Source organism: Pygocentrus nattereri, chromosome 21, assembly GCF_015220715.1.
Source record: "Pygocentrus nattereri isolate fPygNat1 chromosome 21, fPygNat1.pri, whole genome shotgun sequence".
Lineage (NCBI taxonomy): Eukaryota > Metazoa > Chordata > Actinopteri > Characiformes > Serrasalmidae > Pygocentrus > Pygocentrus nattereri.
Window position 1 is genome coordinate 2,986,362 of NC_051231.1, and position 26,137 is coordinate 3,012,498.

Below are 26,137 nucleotides of genomic sequence, written 5' to 3' on the forward strand. Positions count from 1 at the left end.
GCTGGACTATACTGGACAGAGGAATGAATTAGGATCAGGATAAGGTCCAGTCAAAGAAAATTTCCTCAAGCCAAGGTCCAGAGCATCATAATGTCTAACGTGTTATGATTTACTGCCATATACTGTTTACTGAAGTAGCCGAGTAGGAATATCAGCATCTTAACAGTCGACAGCTGAATATCAGATCAAATAAAGTCCAGTTCGGTCAGATTTCAACAACATTTACTGAACATCAGATCAAATAAAGTCCAGTTCGGTCAGATTTCAACAACATTTACTGAACATCAGATCAAATAAAGTCCAGTTCGGTCAGATTTCAACAACATTTACTGAACATCAGATCAAATAAAGTCCAGTTCGGTCAGATTTCACCAACATTTACTGAACATCAGATCAAATAAAGTCCAGTTCGGTCAGATTTCACCAACATTTACTGAACATCAGATCAAATAAAGTCCAGTTCGGTCAGATTTCAACAACATTTACTGTCAGTTTCCTCTTTTTAGATCCCGTCATGTGGAATAACTTCCCTCTGACTCACTTTCTTCTCTGACTGCTGTTTCTCTCCTCATCCCTCCCCTGAGTGGCGTCACTCACTCGAGTCTCAGAGCTCGTCGTAACGCACAGATCTGATCAGCGTAACACGTGATATGTTCAATTGAACTCTGGTCACAGGGCTGGTTCCTCCAGCCCACGACTGCCCCCAAGAAAGTCAGTTAGGTCCCACCCAAGATTTGAACTCAGATCACTGGATTCAGAGTCCAGATTGCTCTCCATTACACCATGGAACCACACACTTTATGATAAGTGTCCCAGCCACTAAATCAGTACCGTAAAGACTAGAAAAGATACACGGATTAAAACAGGATCACCCCAATTAAATAATTCTCCAGTGTATCAGTTCTAGGTCCAGGTCCGCATAGGACAGCGTCTGGGTCCAGACTTGTACTGCGGTCCACCTATTAGTGACCTCTGCTCTACATCAAACTCCTTTCCACGATACGGGCCCGTGACTGGAGGTGAGAGCTCCAGTTTGCATGATGACAAACAGGTTAATATTGTTAGTAACATTAACCTCGTAGCTCCAGTGCAAAACCAAAAAAAAGCAAACTTCAGACACCAAGCATGATATTTTATTTAATCGACTACTTTTGGGTAAGAAGGACATTGTTTACATGTGTTGTTTTGGCCTAACCATTGCTTTAGTAAGTTAAACGGTAAGAAAATATCCAGCTGTAATCAGACTTAGACATTTATTGATGTATTCATGTGTTCCATTTAGACTTAATGCAAATACAGCAAAAAACACACCATCAAGCACTAGGTGACCATGAAAGAGTAGAGAAGGTGCGGCGTGAACTGAAGGGAGGACAGTAGTATTGGGAAGGCCAATGCTTCATGCCATGCACAGAGCATTAGTTACTAGACTGGACTGGATCCGGTTCCTTTGGAGCAGTGGCTCGACTCTTACGCCGCTATCGCAGGACAGGACGCTGTATGTCCATACAGGGCCGCTCAGCAGAGGACCAAGCTATACGATCACGAAATCAACTCCGAAGGACTCACTGCGCCTCGTACGTCATGAGCTATGAGGGAAAAACGGAGACACTCTCTGTGCAAGTATATACAAGGCACTTTTGCCTTACTCCAGTGCAACAACGGTCATCTGCATCTCCATTATTTGAGTGGATCACACCTTGTTGTCCATTGCCTCGAGTGGCAGTGACTCTGACGGTAAGGCACCCAATATTGGTATGATGGTCCTCTCCCGTTTGGCGCTGTAACAGTCCTTGCGTGTGGAGTCTCAACAGTGACACTATTTACATGTACATGTAATTCGCATTACACGTCAATTGCATTTACATATTAACTAGACAGCAGGTTTTCCATTTTTGCTCTCGCCCTGTTTATGCAGCCACACCATCCCTCCCTTCAACACACCACAACCAAAAAGACCTCACTCTTCCAGAGCAGGTAAACAAAAACAAACATGTTGTTTTAAATCACTGAAAGTGGATTCAGTACGAGTGAAAACTTCTCTTCCCAGCAAACAAACGTTTTGACAGTAATTAAGTCCAGTGACGATCTAGAAATTATAATTATATAATAGGACCTTTTCACAGATTTGAAAGAAAACAGCAGATCCGACACACCTACAGGGCCTTCCTATTCCCTAGGGGGCTGCACTGAGCAGGAAACAGAAAGCAGAGACAAAGCCGTGGCTACAGAGGGAGACAAATACAGAACTGACTGCTTTGTATTGCTAATGTTGCTAATAATGAATGTAACCGAGTAGCTGATAATGAGGACGTATTCACTGCCATACTAGATTAACCCCTCATAATCTTTAGCAGACAGATTAGCGTCTGTTACCCAACCAAACCTGATAAAATATGGGGCTTTGGGCCAGTTTTGGGCCAGTTTTGGGCCGTGTTTGGGGCCAGTTTTGGGCTGTGTTTGGGGCCGGTTTTGGGCCGGTTTTGGGCCAGTTTTGGGCTGTGTTTGGGGCCAGTATTGGGCCGTGTTTGGGGCTGGTTTTGGCCATGTTTGGGCCGGTTTTGGGTCATTTTTTTCACGTACAACATTGGGCTTGGGTCTGTGATCTAGTGAGTGATTAGCTAGACTGGTTCAGAACAGCTCTGATGTTTAAAACCAAGAATGAAGTTCAACAGCAATCAAATCAAATCAAATTTATTTGTAGCACTTTTCACAACTGATGTTTTCGCAAAGCAGCTTCACAGAATTCCAGTTAAAACTTGAACCGGTCAGGCCAGAACGGTACTCGAGACCCGAACCTGACCTGAACCTGCTCGGACAGAAGGCCGAAGTTACAGTAGCTTCTTATTTACCAGCGTTGTATTCAAAATTCCTTCCACCTTAAATGGTGCAGCACTAACAGAGACACAAACGTGGTTTTACAGTAATCAATCGTGATTACATCACCGATGATAAGAGGGATGTGTTGGGTTGGTGGAGAGATTCCCAGCTTGCTTGCTGCTCACCTAAAGTAAAGGAATCTTTAAACAGTCTACGAGTGAAGGGTGGCCGCTGTTTTTTGCTAGCTATGATTGGAAATTCCATAAAGCCTATTAATAATGTGTGTAATACCAGTTTATCCCAGCAACTCAAGTCCTTAGTAACAAAGCAAAGCGCCGTAAACACACCACTTGAATACAACGCTGGTGAATAAGAAGCTACAGTAACTTCGGCCTTCTGTGTCCGAGCAGGTTCAGGTCAGGTTAGGGCATCGACCATTCTGGCTTGACCGGTTCACGTTCATGCGTATCATTGAAAAGGCAGAGCTGCATGAGGTACAGCCAGCGTCTTTCAGCAGGCCAAGTGTTCTGAACCTCGCTGGTCAGTTGGCCATTCACTGACCTATTCAAAGACCCAGAATCGTGAGACTAAAACCAAAACGGGGAGAAAATAAGCATTTAGGTTTGTGAAAATGACAGTGCTGACTCACGGCTACTGGCTTACATTTACTGTCAGCAACATATCGTCACTGTCATAACGAAACCTCATATCGCTGGAAAAAACTATTTTAATGCTTTAATTTTTTTGTCATTTTAATGCTCAAATTAAGGGCAGCTTGCATTTTCAAATGTGGACTAACGAGGTTCTGATATAACCTCAACAATATATAGTTTAGCTGTTCTTTTGGATGCAAGATGGAGTTACAGTTACAGCTTATAGAGGTGTTATATGAGAATATTATGGGCTGTATATCAGTGACCTCCTTTATACAGATCTCAGCCTGTAGATGCAAATACTGCATAGTGACAGTGACAGTAGCACTTGGGAGGCTTTTAAATAGAATCTACTATTAAATCCACTGTATATATGTACACATAGTATCTGCACACAGATAAACGTTGCATTTCAGGTTTTTCTGAAAGCTTGACTGAGACCGGCTCCTATGAAAATGAAATAAATTCTTATCAGCATATTGCAAAATATACGCACAATATATTGTAATATGTTTTCGGTATATTAAGTTTCCTCTCTTTTTTTTTTACTTTTTTACTTTATCCTCACACTGTGAACCCAGGCTTTGTCTAAAAGTGAGCAGGTTAGGAAGCCACACAGTGAAATATGTGGGAAAGGGAAAAAACCCAACGGCTGACATTCACAATTCATATAAATACATTTCATCAAAGTTGCACACCATAACTTAAAACAGAACTCAAATAAAAATAAAAACATTCTCCCATGGAAATAACTTTATATAAAGCGTTTATATTAAAATTCATTTTCTAAATCCTCTCGTAACTCATATATATTGGTTTCTATGGCCCACAGTATTTAGAATAATAGCAATATCAGTTTGGGGTCAGTTGGGGTGGAGATACTAATTCAGGGCCCTACTATTCTTAAATAAGCAGATGCGATAAACAAAAGAATGAAAGACCATGATCATGATTTTTTTCTCTGCATGATGTTCAGATATAATTCACATCTCAGGCCTCACCCACACGCGTCTGAGTATTTCCAATAACACGTTTTTTTCTTCTTTTTTTTGTACAAATAGCGCGGCTATAATCTAAAAGTACTGAGAAAACAAAGGATGCCAATTCATGTGTGGACTGATAGTGTTAAGACATCTAAATGAACCCTTTCCAGCCTACATTATTTTCCAGCCTTCAGAAAATGAATCCATTCAAAAACATATTGATGCCATATTGCATCACTGGACTCCAGTGGTCAGTTTTAGCTGATGCATAGACACTGGAGTTCTGCATTTAGATGTTGGAGCAGTAAAACTGGGGCATTTAGAACATTTTCAACAATTTCTGTGGCTTTTTTCCTTTTTGCTTTCGCTCCTCAATGTTCCATCTTTCCCTTTTCAGCTTCAAATATCAGATAACTGGACAATAATATAGCACAGACCTTCTCAGCTCCACATCCCAACACACTTTGAACTATTTCCTGCTCCAACACACCTCAACCAACTCATCAGCTAATTATCAGGCCCATTTTTGAGCTGGGTCAGGCGTGTTGGGGCTGTCAGGTGTGCTGGGACAGGGAACAGTTGAATAGTAGGGCCTCTAGGCTTTGGCATTTGAGAGCCTCTAGTTTAGATGAAGGTTTCTGCTCTCTATTGAGCTTACTGCACCCAGTGACCTCTGCATCGGACTCGTATGTCAGCTACTCACTGGTCTAAATCATGTAAGTGAATGATATTATAGCACATGCATCATCTTTTTGAAGAAAAGAAAGTAACGTCCTCTAAGTAATAACTACTGTAAAGCAGCAAAGTTAGCTTCTAACATTAGTAACGTTGATGTGACTTGTTGAAGCCACTGTTGGAAATCAGTATTGAAAACTATGCTGCCATTTGGCATCAAAGGCTGGAAAGGGTCAGATACATCCAGACAATCAACTCATGCATGTCAGGGTGATTCACGAAGATTCATCCGATTTCAAAGCACCACATTTTTACAGCCGTGAGGCGCCGAGGAACCAATCACAATCCAACTGTAAGAGGGGGTCAGAGTTTCTGACTGGCTCCTTCAGTCTGAGAGGAGCTGAGACCCCTGAGCAGAACGTTCTGCGTTCTCCACGTCAATAAGAGTGAATCCGTCAGAACGGAGCAGCGGGATTTTCATCAGCAGTGAAGCTCCAGCAGCTCAGAGCGTTCGACGCTGGTTCCACAGCACTGGATGATCTCGGAAATCCCACTGAAAGAGCCGTGAGAGCAGCAACGCCCGACACGCTCAGTCCAGTCTGGGAGGAGTTTGACTGTGGAGTTGATGTCGTCCGTACAGCTGGAGGAGGTTCAGACTGAGACCTTGTAGAACTACATAATAAACTTTATGATCATTTACACCGTTTACAGCTCACTGCACTGACCTGTAGTGAATTACAAGTGAAATCAATTGTTTTGAAATTGGATATAACTTTCTGAATCACCCTGTATTTTTCATAACCTAAAGCATTTTGTGGACAGTGGGCCAAACAGCAGAGAAAAAACATGCTATCAAAAATCTCTACACGTGTGGGTGAAGCCTCTTTATACGAAGTATAAAGAGTCCTATTGGTTAATATCATGAGATGCGCTCTCTGCAAATGCTGCCAGTTGATGCGTTACATCTTTATCCATCCACGCCAGCTATTCCAATCATGCATATGTAGGATGACAATCAATAAATATGCCTTAACTGTAATTAACAAGCAATATTTGACTTTTTTTGATCATCTATCATTTTAAAAATCTTTACAAAGCTAAAAAGACAGCGATTGACTATATATATGTCACATAAGTGACAGCAAGCAGTAAAAGCTGACCATCACCCCGGGCCGAAAGGGAGAAGTTTCCTGACCTCATATCTCCTACAAAGTCATGCTTGAAGGAGAAAGAGAAGGCAGAATCTTCACGGTGACCCTTTTAGAGGACAGAGCGAAAGAGTATTCCACAGTGAGCAGGTAGAACCGGGGGACGAAAAAAACAGCGAGCCTCTCAGAGCGAGGGTCCGAACTCACGTAAACTCAAACAGCGCTTGACTGGAGACTGATGCTGACCACACAGAATGGAACTCTGCATACGAGATGGACCTCGGGTCACGTTTCCCCTCAGTCGTCTCCGGAATTCAGTATCCACAGATATAACAGGCTAAACCGGAGAATAAACTCTATCAACATTTATACAAATCAAGGGCAACAACCTTTTTTGAAGACGGCAACAAGTCATGCTAGTTGGACATAGGAGTAGTAGTATTAGACGAGCACTGTGTGCAGTAGTATACTTGGTTTAAACAGCTGATATGGAGGACTGCATTGGTGAGGTGGTGATATCTCAAGGTTGACTTGAACAACAGAGTCTCACAGTCTGGGCTGACAGCAGAGGGAGGAGGGCTCAAACGGTGTGTGTTCTGTAGCGGAGGAACTCGTTGCTGGATGCAGGATTGGTCTGTATTGTATATGATTGGTCTGTATTGTTACAGTAGCATAGGTTAGCTTCCCACAGCTGGGTGTAGAAGGTGGGGCTGGACATCAGGCTCCTCTCCTCACTCTGGTCTCATGAGATCTGTGATCAGGACTGTACACACACAAACAGGTAGAGACCCTCAATTACAGCAGTCCATGAACCGATGCTATATTAACCCTCTACTTCACGATGTTGCCTCAGGGCAACAAACTCGTTTTCCTCACTTTACAATAACATTATGCATATTTAAAGACAATAATAGGGTTAAGAATAAAGGGAGGGGTTTGAGTTAGTCAACAAAAAGCATGTGCTTGGTTGTACTACCTCTTAGTGGGCACGTTTAAACCTCTTTTTAAACACTATCAACTTCTTTGTTACGAGATTTTGTTGCCTAGAAGCAACACTGTGCGACGGATTTTCAGGGAGTCATTTCTTCACATTGTCTTAAGACAACATACTCCAAAACATACTCCAAACATTATTTTTTAAAATGTTCTTGAACGTAATAATTGGGTCCGAAAAAATTAATCAAGGATTTATGCAAGAAATTATGCAAATGTATGCAAATCTATGCTTGCATTTATAATGCGTGCAGTAGAGGGTTAACACTTAGAAATCTAATCTTTTTTTCCTAATTCTGTAGAAAGAAAACTTCAAAACTTAATATTTTATTATGATTTAAACTTGATGACAAGCTGTTTTTGTGACTATAGTCTTATTTTGTAGAAAAAAAACAGTGAAACGAATAAAAAAAGTGCAGATTAGAACATAGAATGTAAATGAACTGCATCTAATTGCATAACATACCATGTAAAATAGGGGTGGGTGATAAAAATATATCATATAAAAAAATATCATATCACAATACCTTATTTTTCCACACAATACACAATATGTATTCATTATATTTTGACAGACTCAATGCACTAACAGTGCCACAATGTACAATGGTTTTAATTCAATGTTTCACATACAGCACTGCACTAAATCCAAATGAACAGGATCTATTATGCTCTCTTTGTAATGAAACATGCAGCCGCTGTTGCTCTCACAGGATGTGGGAGATAATAAAAAACTGCGACCTTATTTTCAGGTTCAAGTTTAATTATTGAGGGCAATAAATAAATTCTGATGAAGCTCATTTTGTTCACTTATATAACTAATGATCTGCAATGCTTTTGAAGTTGGAAAAAATAGGGTCAAATTAGTGGAAAAATGATTAATTGCATTTGGAACACTTATGATTTAATCAAAAGTAATGCTCTCGACTTCTAAGGGTTAACTACTGTATAGGCACCGTCTAAAAGACAATTTAGTCTTTAAGACCATATAGAGGCTGATTTAAATTAGATTTATTAGATGTAACACACAGATCCTAATGTTTTTATTAGACCTTTTTCCCCCTTTTCTCTTAGATTCTACTCAGGAATCCATGCCAATTACCCCAAATGTACTCATCTAAAACCATATCTTGATTAGTCTAATATGTGTGGTTTAAAACACTGTATAACAGCACTTGGGGTAGATTTTTGCTTCAACCATCACTTTAAGCAACAATCTATATGTTTAGGATCACATTCTGAACTTATTCTGATTCGGTTTTGTCTTTATTTAACCAAATACCTCAAAAATGAAAAGAAACTCTGGACAGTTTCTCTTGAATGTGAGAAATATTTACTGGATTATCTCAGTTCACAGTACCTCGGATGTCCGGTGTTTCTCCTCGGAGGGAGATTCTGTTTCCCTGACGACCACTGCCTTCGTGACAAGCATGTCAGGATGCTGCTGTTTGGCCTCCTGTATTGCCATAGCAAGAGCCTGAAAGGACGGGAAAACTTTAATTACCATTTTAAATGAGACACTGAGACACGACCCACAGGCAACAATTACTGATTTTTTTTTTAATTCATTTCTCACCTGATGTTGGTCGACAGCATCATCTCCAGTGATAATGATCCTTTTCTCGATCCTCGTCTCTGAGTAGCCCCCTTTGACGGTCTGCAAATGAAAAGCATTGTTATGGAACTGAATTCAGGATTCAGAACTTCGCATCTTTACATCCGTCTTTTTTTCTAATCATAGTCTATTCCAGGTGTCTTTAATTAAAATTCAATGAGGTCCAGTTAGAGAGAATTTCCTCAAGTGAAGGTCCAGAACATCATAATGGCTAACTCGCATCATGCCATGTACTGTTTACTTAAGTAGCCGAGTAGGAATATCAGCATCTTATACAGTCGACAGCTGAACATCAGATCAAATAAAGTCCAGTTCGGTCAGATTTCACCACCATTTACTGAACATCAGATCAAATAAAGTCCAGTTCGGTCAGATTTCACCACCATTTCCTGAACATCAGATCAGATAAAGTCCAGTTCGGTCAGATTTCACCACCATTTACTGAACATCAGATCAAATAAAGTCCAGTTCGGTCAGATTTCACCACCATTTCCTGAACATCAGATCAGATAAAGTCCAGTTCGGTCAGATTTCACCACCATTTCCTGAACATCAGATCAAATAAAGTCCAGTTCGGTCAGATTTCACCACCATTTCCTGAACATCAGATCAAATAAAGTCCAGTTCGGTCAGATTTCACCACCATTTCCTGAACATCAGATCAAATAAAGTCCAGTTCGGTCAGATTTCACCACCATTTCCTGAACATCAGATCAAATAAAGTCCAGTTCGGTCAGATTTCACCACCATTTCCTGAACATCAGATCAAATAAAGTCCAGTTCGGTCAGATTTCACCACCATTTACTGAACATCAGATCAAATAAAGTCCAGTTCGGTCAGATTTCACCACCATTTACTGAACATCAGATCAAATAAAGTCCAGTTCGGTCAGATTTCACCACCATTTACTGAACATCAGATCAAATAAAGTCCAGTTCGGTCAGATTTCACCACCATTTACTGAACATCAGATCAAATAAAGTCCAGTTCGGTCAGATTTCACCACCATTTACTGAACATCAGATCAAATAAAGTCCAGTTCGGTCAGATTTCACCACCATTTACTGAACATCAGATCAAATAAAGTCCAGTTCGGTCAGATTTCACCACCATTTACTGAACATCAGATCAAATAAAGTCCAGTTCGGTCAGATTTCACCACCATTTACTGAACATCAGATCAAATAAATTCCAGTTCGGTCAGATTTCACCACCATTTACTGAACATCAGATCAAATAAAGTCCAGTTGGGTCAGATTTCACCACCATTTACTGAACATCAGATCAAATAAATTCCAGTTGGGTCAGATTTCACCACCATTTACTGAACATCAGATCAAATAAATTCCAGTTGGGTCAGATTTCACCACCATTTCCTGAACATCAGATCAAATAAAGTCCAGTTGGGTCAGATTTCACCACCATTTCCTGAACATCAGATCAAATAAAGTCCAGTTGGGTCAGATTTCACCACCATTTCCTGAACATCAGATCAAATAAAGTCCAGTTGGGTCAGATTTCACCACCATTTCCTGAACATCAGATCAAATAAAGTCCAGTTCGGTCAGATTTCACCACCATTTCCTGAACATCAGATCAAATAAAGTCCAGTTGGGTCAGATTTCAACAACATTTCCTGAACATCAGATCAAATAAAGTCCAGTTGGGTCAGATTTCAACAACATTTCCTGAACATCAGATCAAATAATGTCCAGTTGGGTCAGATTTCAACAACATTTCCTGAACATCAGATCAAATAAAGTCCAGTTCGGTCAGATTTCAACAACATCTACTAAACATCAGCTCAAATAAAGTCCAGTTCGGTCAGATTTCAACAACATTTACTGAACATCAGATCAAATAAAGTCCAGTTCGGTCAGATTTCAACAACATTTACTGAATGTCAGATCAAATAAAGTCCAGTTCGCTCAGATTTCACCAACATTTAGTCAGTTTTCTCTTTTCAGAGTCCCGTCATGTGGAATAACTTCCCTCTGACTCACTTTCCTCTCTGACAGCTGTTTCTCTCCTCATCCCTCCCGTGTGGCGTCACTCACTCAAGTCTCAGAGCTCATCGTAATGCACAGATCTGATTGGCTGAGTAGCGTCTTGTGTGATATTTACAACGCATATGATTGGTCTGTAAGTCTCCTGGGCCGCTAAAGCCGTACTGTAAAGGTTATGCTAATTAAAACAGGACCACCCCGTCAAAATTATTTAATTTCATTTATTGGTTGTAGGTGCAGGTACGCATAGGACATTGTCTTGGTCTGGACTCGGACCATGGTCCACCAATTAGTGACCTATGATCTGTTCCTTTGCCTCTCTGTATTATCCCGTCTGCAGGGGGCAGCCTAGAGCAGCCTACACTATCCACTGCATGCATCCTTTATCACCTATTCTCTGACCACTGCTCACCTTTCACTTCAATGCTGCTACTAACATATTCTAGCTGACTTTCCCTCACACCTCAGAAGTGAATAGAGCTGTTGGTTGGTTTATGATCAGCAGTGTCTGCGCAGTAGATCTCTATCAGAATCAGTCAGAATCAAGCTTTATTGGCCAGGTATGATTACATATTCAAGGAATTTGGTTTTGATTACAGGAGCTCAGAGTGCACACACACACACACACACACACACACACACACACACACACACACATTACAGTCATACCTGTAAACCTCACATTGTGCAAATTATGTATCTTAAGAAAATCTCTTATCCCGAGTTCCCTCCATGGTTTTCATCCACAGTTCGTGTGTGACGGCTGCTTGAGCCGCTCTTGCAATGTGGCATTTTAAAATGGATTTCTGACCAGAAGATTCACTATTTCCTTTTTATGATCGATGCAGCTGCACTGGGAGGAACTACAAATGACACACTGAGAAAACAAACGAATCCTTGCACCACTAATACCTATAATATACAAGTGGCCACTCACAGGACAAGAGGGGGCAACAACAAGGAGCAAATGTTTTACCACCGCATTTCCAAAAAAGTTGGGACGCTGTGCAGAATATAAATAAAAACAAAATGCCATCATGTGCGAATCACTTAAACCCTGTATTTCACTGAAAACAGCACAAAGACTGCTCTTCAGTTCAGGGTCTCCTTTGCCTTATGTTTCATATCCTAATGCGCCAAAGTAAGTACCGGAGTAAAATCCGGTTCCGGTGCGCCGTAGAACGGCCGCACTGGTGAGAGCTCCAGGTAAAAGGTGTTTCAACCCTCCGCTTCCAAGTATTCTGCTCGCAAATGTTCAATCGATGGAGAACAAAACAGACAAGCATCCAGGCCAGAACAACCCACAGGCTGTCAGGCTTCTGAGCAAGCTGTGAAGCTGTGGGTCCTTCACCCGTTACCACTTCACTCAGTCGCTCTGTCAGCGTTATTATTATTTTTATTATATCATGTCATCTCTGCTGTGGACAATAACACCTTAACAGTAAGCCACTATAGACAACAATAACACTGACTCTCTAAATATTTTCTCTATATTTTGTGTATGTTTAATATATTTCCATTTGTTTCTTATATTTTACTTTTACTTATTTACTGTCTGAGTGATTATCTGAGCCTCACCACAAGCATTTCAGTGCATAAATGTCGTGCAAATGACAAACAAACTTGAAACAAATGTTTTCAGTGGTGACAAGTCTGGACTGCAGCCAGGTCAGTTTAGCGCCTGGACTTTTTTACTACAGAGGAATGCATACAAGAGCCTAACACAATCCTCTCTGGCCTGCAGTTATTTTAGTTTAATATCCTATTAGCCTGTTTCACAATGCACTGCACTACAGTTCCCAGCATGCAATGCATCCTACCCCAAGAACAGCAGTTACACTTCAGTTCTACACAGTTTTGTGCAATGTAAAGTGAACATTACAATATTGGAGTATTAAATATTTTATGGCTCTGGCTCAGGAACAGCTTTGTTGGCATTTAAAAAGGCAAGTGTGTCAAATTGCAGTGATTTCTGGGCACATTCTGCTGTTAAAGTCCGCATTTACGTCGACCTGATCCGCCAGTCCTCCACTAGCTCATCTAACAATCTTCATCAGAGCCAATAGAGCAGCGGAACGGGCCCTTAAGGCCGCGTCGGCAAGCCCTCCGAGGGGACACGGTGAGGGAAGGTGATACTGCTGTTAGTGAAGTATTAAAACAGACGCTACGTTTTGTCTGCCACCCACCGCCTTTGCAGCTAGAAAGAAAGTTGATTTCTCACATAAGTGAACAGAGGATGCGTGACCTCAAGCTGGCAGACGTAATTAGTCTGATAGGCATCCTGCTAATCTCACCAGCAAACCAAATTGACTGCAGGGACATGATGGCCTAAGCCTGGGGGCTCCTGCTGAAATTTTATTACGGTTTACAGCAGATTGCAGTGCACCCACATCACCCAAGTAGGTAGGCTCTCCGGCTTCCCTTCCTAACGTTCTCTGCCTTTTCTTCATAAGTTCTACTGACAGCAGTGAGTTTTCCTAAGTAATACACCTAAATGGAAGCGTGTGGAGTGCTAGCCGACTGCTCTCAGGGATGCAAATTACCTGCATATATTACTGCCACACTGTACGTACACGTAGGCTACCTGATTAATTGATGACGCATCTGTAAACACAAATGCTTGAATTCAGCCTCTGGGTAAGTAACGCATTAGCAACCTATCAGAAAGGAGCCTGCACACTGTACAGCATCACATTTTTATTCATATATCCTTTACTACTGTAGACATTGTGATGTCACACCCATGAATGTATCTACTTACTTACTGTAACAGTACGTACCAATCCGTATATACTGTGTTCTACACTCATCGTCCACTTTATCAGCTCCACTGACCGTATAGCTGCACTCTGTAGTTCTACAGTTACAGACTGTAGTCCATCTGTTTCTCTGATACTCTGTTACCCTGTTCTTCAGTGGTCAGGACCCCCATGGACCCTCACAGAGCAGGTACTGTTTGGGTGGTGGGTAATTCTCAGTGACACTGACGTGGTGGTGGTGTGTTAATGTGTGTTGTGCTGGTGCGAGTGGATCAGACACAGCAGTTCTGGAGTTTTTAAACACTGTGTCCACTCACTGTCCACTCTATTAGACACTCCTACCTTGTCGGTCCACCTTGTAGTCCTTCATCAGTGGTCACAGGACGCTGGTGGCTGGATATTTCTGGTTGGTGGACTGTCCTCAGTCCAGCAGCGACACTGAGGTGTTTAAAAACTCCAGCAGCACTGCTGTGTCTGATCCACTCAGACCAGCACAACACACGCTAAGTCAGTGTGGGGAAAACGTTTAAACGCTGTGCTGTCCATGGCTGACAGGAAGCAAATATACCATCTCAAGTATTCACTCCTTTTAAAGGACTTCTTGAAATTCTGTCTAGATGTAGAGAATCATAAAGGCTGCTTTTTAAAAACTGCATAACATTAATAATAAATATAACAGTCTTAAGGGCACAGCAGCAAAAAACAGCCAATTTGCCAATTCAGGGTTCCTACGCAGGGTGCATGGAACACGAGGCACTAAGCAAGCGAATTGCATGTTTCTAATCAAAAACACCTGGAAAACAACGCCACAAAAAAGGAAAACACAGGTTTGTTCAATTTGTTTGTTCAATTAACAGTTAAGCTTGTTAAATAACAGCTGCGTTACCTTGGTGACTTGAGTTGTCGTAGCTGAGGTAACATTTTCATTGGTGATGGTGAGAGGAGACGTGACGGACTCCCGACCCAGACTGCCTGTTTTCAGCTGGAAAAGACCCAAACAACACCAGAGTTACTACTGCTCTCCAATTCCAGTACATAAGCACATCGGTACCATCATAGACGTCTATAAATGTCTGCGGAGAACTGAAAACAGTGGCTTATGTCACTACACATCCAGACAGACCTTTAAGTAAACTAGGCTACTTTAAGGTGCACTAACTGATACGTGTTTAGTTGCTTAATTTCAATTTACTAATAGAATCACTCAAGCAGCCGTCCAAGAGTCCAAGGTTACCATGTTCAATGCCAAGAGTCAGCTGGAGGGGTATTAGGCCCCCCCGCACTGGGCTGTAGAACAGGGGAAATATGTTCTCTGTCATGGAGCTCCACCCAATACATTTGGGATGAGCTGGAGTGATCCGGAACTAATGATCCGACATCAGTACCTGACCTCACTAATGCTCTTGTGGCTGAATGCAATCAAATTTTCACAACACTGCTGCAACAGCTAGTTTAAAGACTTCCCAGAAGAGTAGAGGCTGTTATTGCACTAAACCAGGACAAACTGTATTAGTACTCTTAACTTTGGAAGACATTTAGGATACAAACTTTTAGACAGTGCATTTTTCACGATGTATCTTTGGTAAAGCCTCTAGAAGTCAATACAAATAATAGCATGTTTTGGTTGCCTGGTGTGTGTGTGTGTGTGTGTGTGTGTGTGTGTGTGTGTGTGTGTGTGTGTGTGTACTCACAGGGGAGCCGTTCTCTTTAGTTTCCTTTATCCTGCTCTCTCTCTGGCTCTGGAACAGATAATGGGAGAGAGCTGGTGAGACAGAAGATTATAAATGGCCCTCATTACTAAGCATGTATCAGATTACACCTCGCAAACAGCGATTTAGATGGAAAGCAACAGCGAACACACACAGAGTCCAAAACAAACAGAGAGCTGAACAGTAGATGGCAGTGTTGTATCTTAAAGGGCCCATATCACTGAAACCTCAACTTTTTTCTGTGTTTCAAAACATACCACTCACTACTTAGTCCTTTTAGTCCATATATGGAAATTAAGAGGCTAAATAGAGCTTTTTTAAGGAATTTGTTTTTGTGATGTCACAAAAAACAGTGAACTTAGCATCACTGTTAGAGCATAGTGTTGCATGCAATACTTTAAATTAAGTTATGTATTCAACATAAAAAGTGGCTAAAACATCCCCTACAATGAACCAAATTGAATTTATTTGGGTTTAACATATTGGTAAAAATTAAAACCTAAAGTACAGGCTGATTCAAAAAGATTCATCCGATTTCTAAATGATTGATTTCACTTGTAAATCATCACAGATCAGTGCAGTGAGCTGTAAATGGTGTAAATGAGCATAAAGTTTATTATGTAATTCTACAAGGTCTCAGTCTGAACCTCCTCCAGCTGGACGGACGACATCAACACCACAGTCAAACTCATCCCAGACTGGACTGAGCGTGTCGGGCGTCGCTGCTCTCACGGCTCTTTCAGTGGGATTTCGGAGATCATCCAGTGCTGTGGAACCAGCGCCGAACGCTCTGAGCTGCTGGAGCTTCACTGCCGTATGGACAGTCAGAAACTCTATGACCCCCTCTTCCAATTGGATAGTGATTGGTTCCTAAAGGCGCCTCATAGCTGTAAAAATACGGCACTTTCAAATCAGGTGAATCTTTTTGAATCACCCTGTATAAAATGAGCCAGAACTGCATTAAACTGCATTTTGCGCTTTGTAGAAAATCAGAACTTGTCATTTACCTTTCAATCTTTTTTCAAAGGACAGTATATGCCTCTATGCCGCCTACAGCAGTTTCACCCCGTCCATTTATACTCATGAAATTTTAAAAATGTTTCAGGCTGAGCTGCATTTTCAATAATGTGTGAATGATACAGGGCAGCCAATAAGAACAGAGGTTATTTGCATGACCTCATGTTTAATTCTAAGACTGTGGCTCCCAAACTGGGGTACTCAACCCCCCAGCGCTATGGCCAATGATGCTGGAGGTATGTCTACAATTTCTGCCATTTACACTTCTTCATTTAATTCCATTCCATTAGCCGAGCAATTACACAGCTATGTCCTTGATACACACAGCACAAAGAGCTCTGCCAATCCTGCACTCCATTCACCAACTGCTGAGCAAGAAGGCATCCCTGAAATTACTACGTGCAGATATCTGAATACGGAGTTTCATCAAAAGCCAACGCAAGATTTCTGGATAGCATAACACGTGGAGTATCTGTGGCAAGTCACAGTATTGAGATGTTAATTCCCGTTGCGACAGCTAATCTATCACCAGTGTGAAGCATCGGTTTTTATAATCTACTGATATGGATGAGTGAGGGTGATAAAACATCCCAACCTGATTTTGCGCTTTATAATTACTTGTATTAATGGTATCTTTGACTATTGCTGAGCCACATATTCATCCTGTTAGTTGTGCATTTTCACTTTAAGTGCTTTGGTTATTGGTTTAGTCTGTCGTTATATTAAGTTATTATTCTATAGGCTGTTTGGCATTTTGTTTACATATTTGTAGCGCTACTGTGTGCTCTAGTGCCATCAAACACGTAGTGGATGATGGTACCATGGTGCCAGTCCAGAAAAGTCCAGTCCAGTCCAGGCGCCAGAAAGTCCACTACTGGTCCCCGTCCCTGTGCTCTGACCAGCAACTCAGAGTGAACGACCCACAGTGCACCTGCAGCTGAGCCCAAAGGTTTACATGCACCCAGCCTAACTCAATTTTTCCTCCACATGTTTCTCCTCATGTTATCATACATTTCTTGTATTAAGTCAATTAGAGTATCTAGCTCAAAAGTACAGCCAAGAGATTTGTGTCAGATTTTGTTTACATATTTTCAGTTGGTCAAATGTTTACATGCGGTGGAATTAACCTGAATCAATTCCAGCAATTAAAGGAACTATGTTTTCCATAATTACTGTGGAATAACTGTGTTGTGACTGACTAACCTAATCACATCACATCGATTAACACCACTCTGTAATTACACTGTACCTTTATAACAACTACACAGGAACTTTCCTGCAGTTTAGTGTTACACTTTATAATAAGTGGACGGTCCCTGTGTAGTTGTTATGTAGGTACTGTGTAATAAAGGAGTGGTAATATAGATGCTGCTTTGGGGTAATTTAACACATTAAATTAATACCATAACAGTTCCATGTTAATATAAGGGGCGTCTGCTGTTTTGCCTCATTACAGACTGGTTTAAAGCTGAAACTGGTTACGGTGTCGCAGCACTAGCAGCACGAACGCTGGCTAAATGTGAGGAAAGCCGGCAGTTACAGTGTAAATAATGCCTTAATGTAAGTTATTACACTTCCTTTCACTGCTGGAGAAAAACAGCTGTTGTTCCATCCTGAATACGAATGTAATAACATGTGTTATTACCCTTGTGTAATTACATGAGAGAGAATACACTGTTATAACTATTAAGATACGCTTGTGTAATTACATAGGCTGTACTGCTGTAGTCCATCTGTACCAGTGACTAAATCTTTAGTAGTTACATAGTTGTTGAGATGTTGTTCACATGTAACTACACAGTTATTAGAGCCACAATATAAATTGGGACCATCAGAGGCCAAAGTTTGTTCATCTTCAGGAACATTTCTGCCTCTTTCCTGAATGATGCAGTGCCTTGCGTGGTCTCAATACGGTTTACTTAACAAACCACTTTGTTTATACAGATACTTGTACATTAAGCTGTTTGGAATTTGCTCCAAGGGAGGAACCAAACTTGTGGAAGTCCATCAGGTCTTGGCTGAATTGCTTGGATTTTCCCACAGCATTAAGAGCAAAAAGGCAGTGCCTCTAAAGGTAGGCCCTTAAAATACAGCCACAGGTGCATTCCCTATTAACTTCAACCCACTGGAACCCTTATATATTGAATTGAAGCTTAAATAAATCTTAAATAAAAGTCTTTAATCAGCTGATTTAAACTGACCTCTGCTGTAAACAAACTGAATGAGATGTATGATCACATGAAATCTGTGCAGGAAACTGGGTTTGAATGAGATGCAGGTGGCCTATTCAGTACATCTGGTGTGTCGTGTCATCATAAACCTGTTTGATACATTAAGTGGGACTGTACAAGGCCAGATGTCGTACATACGCATCACAGCAATATGCAAACGATTGCGAAAGGAGCGAGAAGGGGCTTGCCAAAGGAGGTCTAACGCTTGAGGGGGTGAGGGACTGTACAAGGTTCGGGAACCACTGCTCTAAGAGATGAGGAGGTTATGTGGTACATGAACCCACACACATGGCAAACGTTCTGCAATAGAGATACAGTATGTAAGATATGGCCCCTTTAATGAGAGCAACAGTTCAGCTGGTTGGCCAGTAGAGGGCAGTGTGGTTACACAAGAAGGGAGTTGAACAGGAAACAGCAGGGGAGACGGTTTTCCAATGTGGATTTGCAAGAAGAAGCAGCACGCCATTGCATTCACACAGAAAAGCAAGACTTCCTCCGAACGAGCACCACGGCATCGACCCACCTGTGGAAAAACACTACGCCACACACAGAAAACAGAAAAGTGAAGCCTACACAGACACACTCGACAGCGAGGACAGAACACAGAGCAGAGCTTTCCATCCCGCATGCACAAACCTTTAGCGGAGATTGATGCTAAGCTAAGTCAAAGAGGGGAACATACCATATCTACCTCCTGTGCCTGGATGACATCATTGTTGGAGACCACGGTCTCCTCACAGTTGACGTCACCGCCACCCTGCGCCACCTCCTGCACAGGCTGCCGATACACGCATGTCTACATTAGAACACCAGAGCGCCGACACAGTCTCTGCTCAGTCTCCTGAGTGCTACTGTGCACACCTATAGCTTAGCTTCGCCGAGACTTACTCGAGCAACTTCAAAGACATCCTCTAAAAATAATTGCCTCGGCTCATCAGGTTAGCAAGATGAATGGAGCAGTGGAATGCTGTGATTAAATTTTAATAAGACACCTGTGGGGTACACACAAATGCACTCGCTCAGTCACTCACACACACACACACACACACACACACACACACACTCGCAGCCCCTGGAGATTAATGAATCGTCTTCTTTTCTCTCATTAATTTCCGGTTGGTTTTCTAATCTCCTAACGCTGTCCCGACACGTCAACCAGCAACAGAAAATACTTCATTTGCTAGAATTAAGAGTTACAAAGGAAACAGCTGTAGGAAAATTTTTACCAAACCATTCGTCTTTGGTGAAATCAGTGTATTGTGTAAAGACCAAACGGCACCTAACTAGTTAAATAATAAAGCCTCTACACCAACGAAGCACCTACGTCAACAAAGCTGTCTACAGCGCTCTGATTTCCTCTGGTTTTTGTATCTTTAATCACCCTAAACAGTCACCCGAATGATCATTTCATTTGCTGAAGGAGAAAGCTTTGCAACACTAATATGACCAAGGTGAGAAAGTAACTGTCCACTAAACTTAATGACTTGCAGCAACAATTGCCGCCAAACCGGAGTGTTCTGCGTCGCTGTGGAGGAATATTGACCCACTCTTCTTTTCAGAATTGCTTTAATTCAGTCACATTTGAGGCACTTTTGAGCATCTCAATGGGGCTCAAGTCAGGACTTTGACTATGGCATGTCAAAACCTTTTTTCTTTTGAGAAATTCACAGGTGGATTCTTTAGCTTCAGATCACAAACTGATCTCCACACATTCTCCTGCAGGATTTTCTGGTAGAGAGAAGAATTCATGGTTGCGTCAATTTTGCCATGTCGCCCAGGCCCTGAAGCAGCAAAGCACCCCCACATCATGACACTACCACCATCATGCTTTTCTATTGGTATTATGCTCTTGTTGTGCAGTAATCTGTCTTCCAAACAGCCCCACTTTCAACTCCGCAGTCCACACATCTTCACTTCAAAAAGCTTCTGTAAGATGAGCCTATATTTCTCTTGGTTAGCAGCGGTCTTCACCAGGGATATCATTTTTTGGCCAGTCTCTTTTTAATGCTGGAATAATGAACGCTGACCTTGCTGACCTTATCTGAGGTAAGCAAGGCCTGCAGCACATTCGATGTTCATCTAGGTTCTTTTATGACTTCCAGGATAAGTCGCGGAGGAATTTCGGCCACTGTTCCACGTTTTCTGCATTTGGACATAATGGCTCTTATTGTGGTTCACTGGAGTCCCAGATCTTCAGAAATGGCGTTAAAGGCCTTTCCAGACTGACAAATTTCAACATCTTTTTCTCTTCCAGAATTTCTTTTGATTGCTGCTTGTGGAAACCTACTTCACATTGCTGGATAGGTTCTATTTAAGCAATGTTAAGGTTCAGCAGGGCTGGCAGTAATGAAGTCTAAGTGTGTCTAGTACATTTGGCTTATTGAGTAACTAAGTCTATGTTCACACAGCAGGTAAAAGTGGCCTAAATCCAATCTTTTTCTCAGTATGTGACACAGATGTGTGTCTGAGTGTCAGTGTGAACAGATAAACACACTGAATCAGACATTTTCAATTCTGATTTGAGACGCTTTCATATGTGGTGCTGAAATCCGATCCGTATCCGATCTGCGGCAATGCGACTCAGTCTGAACAGCCAGATCGGAATTCATGGGACTTTTACATCAGTCCAACTCGACATCCATCATAATTTTGTGCTGCTGAGACTCAAACATTTAGGATGTTTCTGTACCAAAAAATGAGAAGAGACTCACCACTCCATGTTCAAAGAGGTTTCGAACGAAACAGCCGAACACGGTCGGAGGAGACCAGGGCTGCAGCATCAAAAAAAGGTTTAAAAATCAGGACACAAACCAAAGCAGTGGCCGTGGTGAACTGGAACACACTGTGGGTGATGAGCCCAGCTGGCCACCACCCGAACTTCATAATCGCTCCTGTGATGCAGGCAAAGATAAAGCTGAACCATCCGGGCGCGACTGCTGTTTGTTGGCAGTCGTGATTGTTTACCTCTGGACGAGCCACGTGAAGCTCTGTTCTTTTGCACATGTGGGTCAGTTTAGGAGCTGATCTGTTCAGACTGACGTCACATACACATCACGTTTAAAAGATACTGTGAACAACCAAATCAAAAAATCAGATTTGGTGAGAAAATCAAATTTGGGTCACTTTTACCTGCTGTGTGGTCAGCCTAAGTGGACAAGTTGATGTAGGCCAGTTGATGTAGGTTAACTTTTTCTTTGATGAAATGTAAAGAATTCATTTAAAAGCTGTATGTGTGCGGTTAGGTTGGCTTTGTCTTACACAAATTTACTCCAAGATCTGAAGCAATTAACAGTGAACATCTTCAAATCTCTAACACAGTTCAATTATTGTGGTATGACATAGAATCCATACATTAATGTGACTGGGAAAATAAGCATTTTTGGGGGTTTTCCGCTTTTGAAAACAACATAAAAGTTTTATTCGGGCATAGTTCTAATTCTAGTTCTAGTTCTAATTCTAGCGTTATGCTGTTATTTAGTTATCAGTAGCTAATAAATAACTATGCCATTAAATCACCTACTTCAGATGGATCTATACACTCCTGTTTGACAATGATATCTAGCCAGGAGTCTTTTCGAATTACCAACAACTTGATTCATGTTTACGCTTAACGGTGAGAAATCACATGCAGTTTCTCTCACCTGATCTGGGCCGTCTGTAACGGAGGGGAGGACTTCAGAGCCGTTTGAATGTGGTTCCACTCTGGCTTCTCCCTTTCTGAGCAGGTGGGCCACACTCACAGCATTAGGGTCCTTCTTGGCCACCGGTGGCTGAGGGGACACAAACATTTACGAGACTTGAATTTATTTAATAAAGCACCTCTTTAATTTCCTTTTGAACAACGTTGAGTGGGGATAATGCCACTGTAACCCCAAAGGAATGTTCCCTGACATTACTTATGAACAACGCAGGCTGCAGGCGTTTGAAAGGAACATTAATTTCAGGCTGAACAGGTGTAAGACACTCTTTGAAGGAACAGGATGAACAATGAATCTTAAAAACATGCAATAAAGGAAGCATTGAACACAAAGTCAACCCAAAATAAAACAAACATCATGGAAATGGATACAACCAAAAAGAACAAGAAGAACGAACCACGACTACATCTGAAACAAATGTGTCTTAAAAAGAAAGCATAAAAATGGCAAAACACAAAGTCAACTTAAAGCACAAAAACATGGAAATAACAAAGGCAGAAATGAATTCATCAACAAAAAACATCCAACAAAAAGATGGTCTGGAGAGAAAGGACGATTACTGAAGGTGCGATCCACGGGCAGGCACAAACGGAGACGAAATGGCTTCTTACGGGTTCCGTTTCATGGTGGGCGCGTTCCTCGTGCACTTTCTCCTTCATGGGCGACCTGTCGTGGGAGCCCATGAGCCGGGCGGAGTAGAACCTGGAGGTTTCCTCAAAGTCTTCCCTCCCCACTTCAGCTGCGGCTCTGGAGAATTCCTCGGAGCCTCCGTGGAGCTCCATAAGCATGGTGAAGTCAGCCTCGGCCTCCAGGCTGGACGTGGAACTGACCGTCATGCTGGAGCACTTGCGCTCGATGCTCAAGTGCGTCTCCCTCAGGGTTACTGCACTGTCCCGCTCGCGCTCGTCCTCAGCGGAAGAGTGTGGCCGTCGCTGTGGAAACAGAGGGGTTACTCCTCCACTGATATACATGACAGGATGGAGCCTGGTGGAGATGATGTGGATCCTCTTTAGGTTGAATTTAGGACAACACAACACAAGGGCACTCCACTGACATGTGTCCCACAGAGGAGACTAAGCATGAGATCTACAGGGAGATTCACTCGAAAGAGGCCCCAAATATTCTGCTGCAACTCCCGTTAGGATAAAGCTGAATCTGAACCAGAAAATGTGTTCCATATCTTGACGTGTGTGTAATCGAATGCATTACAGGAAGTGATCACGTTCCCGAATGTACTGGCGAGCAGAGAGGTTAAATCTCGCGACGGCTGTCCGGCGCCTGCCTCATCGCTCCGACTCAGGGGAGTCCTGGTTTGATCGAAGCTCCATATGCTGAGGAGCTCATTGCACGTTGCTTCGTCCTAGCAAGAGTTATTACAGAATATTCAGGGCCTCTTTCGAGTGAATCCCCCTGTAGATGAAGAAGAGGGTGGCGTTTACAGAATGGAGGGTGTTATATCTGGAATTATGTTCCAAACTAAACAGTCGCTACCATTCAAAAGTTTGGAATCGTTTCTCAAAAAAATGCTCGTGTGATCCTGCAAAGGTCTACAGAGTGGGGTTTTTCCAGTGTAAAGAACAGGAATATCTCATTCAAGTGATGCATGATGAAGACGGGCGGATCTCTGGGGTGAATTTGTCGGGGCTTTTTGGCTTGTGCGTGCAGAAGGAAGCCAGATTATTGCAGCTGTATAATTAAGTCTTTAATCTCCGATGTTAATCATAACAGTGGATTATGCAATCGACAGAAATTACTCATCAGATGAGTTAAAAGCTAAAGTTTGGCTTCTTTTCTCTGGCTGAAAGCTTAAAAACTTGTCTCTGGTCTCTGAATTAAAATAAAAGTGCTGTTTCCTTTATGATTTTGTTTGATGGCCAAAGTAAGGGTTGCGCCAATACCAGCCTGGTTGTATTTATTAGCTTATAGATCATATATCTATCATCTATCATGATATATCAATCATTGTTTCTGAAAAACCTCATCAGCGCCATCTATGCCGCTTATCCTCATGGGCCGTGGGGGTGCTGGAGTCTATCCCCTTGCACAGTGGGCATAAAGCGGGAAACACTGGACAGGTCGCCGGTCCATCACTGTGCAGACACACAGAAATACACACACTCACACACACTCACACCTAGTGAGGAATACCTTCTGGTTTCTAGTTAATACTATTCTGATCTACACTGCGCAAGTCACCACTGAATAACAGTTGCAATTTTAATACGAACATCGTTTGAATAGTAGCGTACCTGAAATAGAACGGAACATATTCAGAATCACAGACGACAGCAAGGCCCAAGGACATGAAGAGTGAATGAATGGAGGTCTATGGAAGTGCATTGGTTATTTTGCACTTAAAATGTAAAAAAAAAAAATAATGACATTAGAAATCAAGGTGAACTGCATACAAAGCCATGCAAGAAAACAACCAGCTAAGACAAATAAACGGCCTTGGAATCAGAGAATTTGAAAGACCTTGATTTCATCTAGTGTTTCTTCATGAATGGCAGGAGTGGAAAGAGGCTCCTGTATGGGCAGAAAGCAGAAAGAGAGCAGCCTTGAGTTACTTCCACTAATGCAACAAGAAATAGAGGGAGCCACGTTTTATGAGCTGCTCACTGCAGATTGTTAGATAAAGCACTCTGCGAGGAAGTGGACGAGAACGCAATCAGGAAAAAAGCTTCAGGAGGCATCCTAATCGTTCCTTGGGATCAATTAGCTTTGCAAGATGTCTATATTCTGTGGATCGCTCGGGTCCTTCAGTCCTCCAAAAGCATTTTCAGAAAATGCGCATGCTCTTGGTTTAATTTAAAGAACATGTTTTTTATTTCATTTTCAGACGCTTGTCGTAGAAAAATGACGCCTTTTAAAACCAGTGGAAGAACCATTTGGGGCCAGATGTGATCTCATAAAAAGAAGGTCTAAGGACAAACATCTTATTAGGTTCAGAACAAACTGAGCGTGATTCCTAAACCTGTCCAACTCCTCATGAAGGCAGAGCTCAAAGTAGGTAGAGATGGTGCCCTCATCACTACCCCTCAGATGCAATGCAAGTTCCCCATGAAAAAGTCATATAGATGAGTTCCGAGAACTCATTACATAAGATATAAATATACCTTTACTAAACAAAAACAAACAAATAGTTCACATACCACATCACATACCTGCTTTACTATCTTCAAACAAAGAATAGCCCTATTTCCATAAACGTTGGGACGCTGTGCAAAATGTAAATAAAATCAAAATGCACATGATGTGCAGATCATTTAAACCCTGTATGTCATTGAAAATAGTAAAGATAACATATCAAATCTTGAAACAGAGAAAAGGTTTTTTTTTGAGTTTGATGGCAAAAACACGTTCCAAAAAAGTTGGGACGTGGGCAACAAAAGGCTGGTAAAGTTGTGTAAATGCTAAAAAAAAAAAAAAAACCTGGTGGTTCATTGGCAGCAGGTCAGTAACATGATTGGGTAAAAAAAAAGAGAGAGGCGGAGTCTTTCAGAAGTAAAGATGAGGAGGGTTCACCACTCTGTGAAAGAGTGCACCATCAAATAGAGCAACAATTTGAAAAGAAAAACATTTCTTAACATAAAATTGCAAAGAACCTGTGTTTTTCATCATCTGTGATACATAACATCATTAAAAGATTCAGAGAATCTGGAGAAATCTCTATCTGTGAGGGACGAGGCTGAACACCAGTATCTGCTGGCCGTGATCTTTGGGCCCTCAGGCAGCACTGCATTAAAAACAGACCTGATTCTGTAGTGGAAATCACTGCATGGGCTCAGAAACACTTCTGAAAACCACTGTCTGTGAACACAGTTCATCACTG

At 41.8% G+C, this 26,137-nt stretch overlaps 1 protein-coding gene across 11 annotated transcripts in view; it reads right to left on the minus strand.

The window, feature by feature from the left end:
• Positions 1 to 5,726: 5,726 nt before the first annotated feature.
• LOC108438615 (band 4.1-like protein 1) overlaps positions 5,727 to 26,137 on the minus strand; it is a 183,008-nt gene continuing 162,597 nt past the window's right edge. For 7 of the 11 annotated variants that reach the window (XM_037532132.1, XM_037532129.1, XM_037532137.1 and 4 more), the window contains 9 exons: positions 24,781 to 24,831; positions 22,866 to 23,237; positions 22,249 to 22,377; positions 19,290 to 19,385; positions 15,342 to 15,389; positions 14,537 to 14,632; positions 8,846 to 8,926; positions 8,630 to 8,746; positions 5,727 to 7,039 (listed from right to left, as the gene is read on the minus strand). In XM_037532132.1, the coding sequence (XP_037388029.1) occupies positions 7,034 to 7,039; positions 8,630 to 8,746; positions 8,846 to 8,926; positions 14,537 to 14,632; positions 15,342 to 15,389; positions 19,290 to 19,385; positions 22,249 to 22,377; positions 22,866 to 23,237; positions 24,781 to 24,831 (996 nt within the window). In that variant the 3' untranslated portion in view covers positions 5,727 to 7,033. The remainder of the gene's footprint in view (positions 7,040 to 8,629; positions 8,747 to 8,845; positions 8,927 to 14,536; positions 14,633 to 15,341; positions 15,390 to 19,289; positions 19,386 to 22,248; positions 22,378 to 22,865; positions 23,238 to 24,780; positions 24,832 to 26,137) is intronic. The other 4 variants (XM_017716538.2, XM_037532134.1, XM_037532136.1 and 1 more) reach the window with 4 other exon arrangements.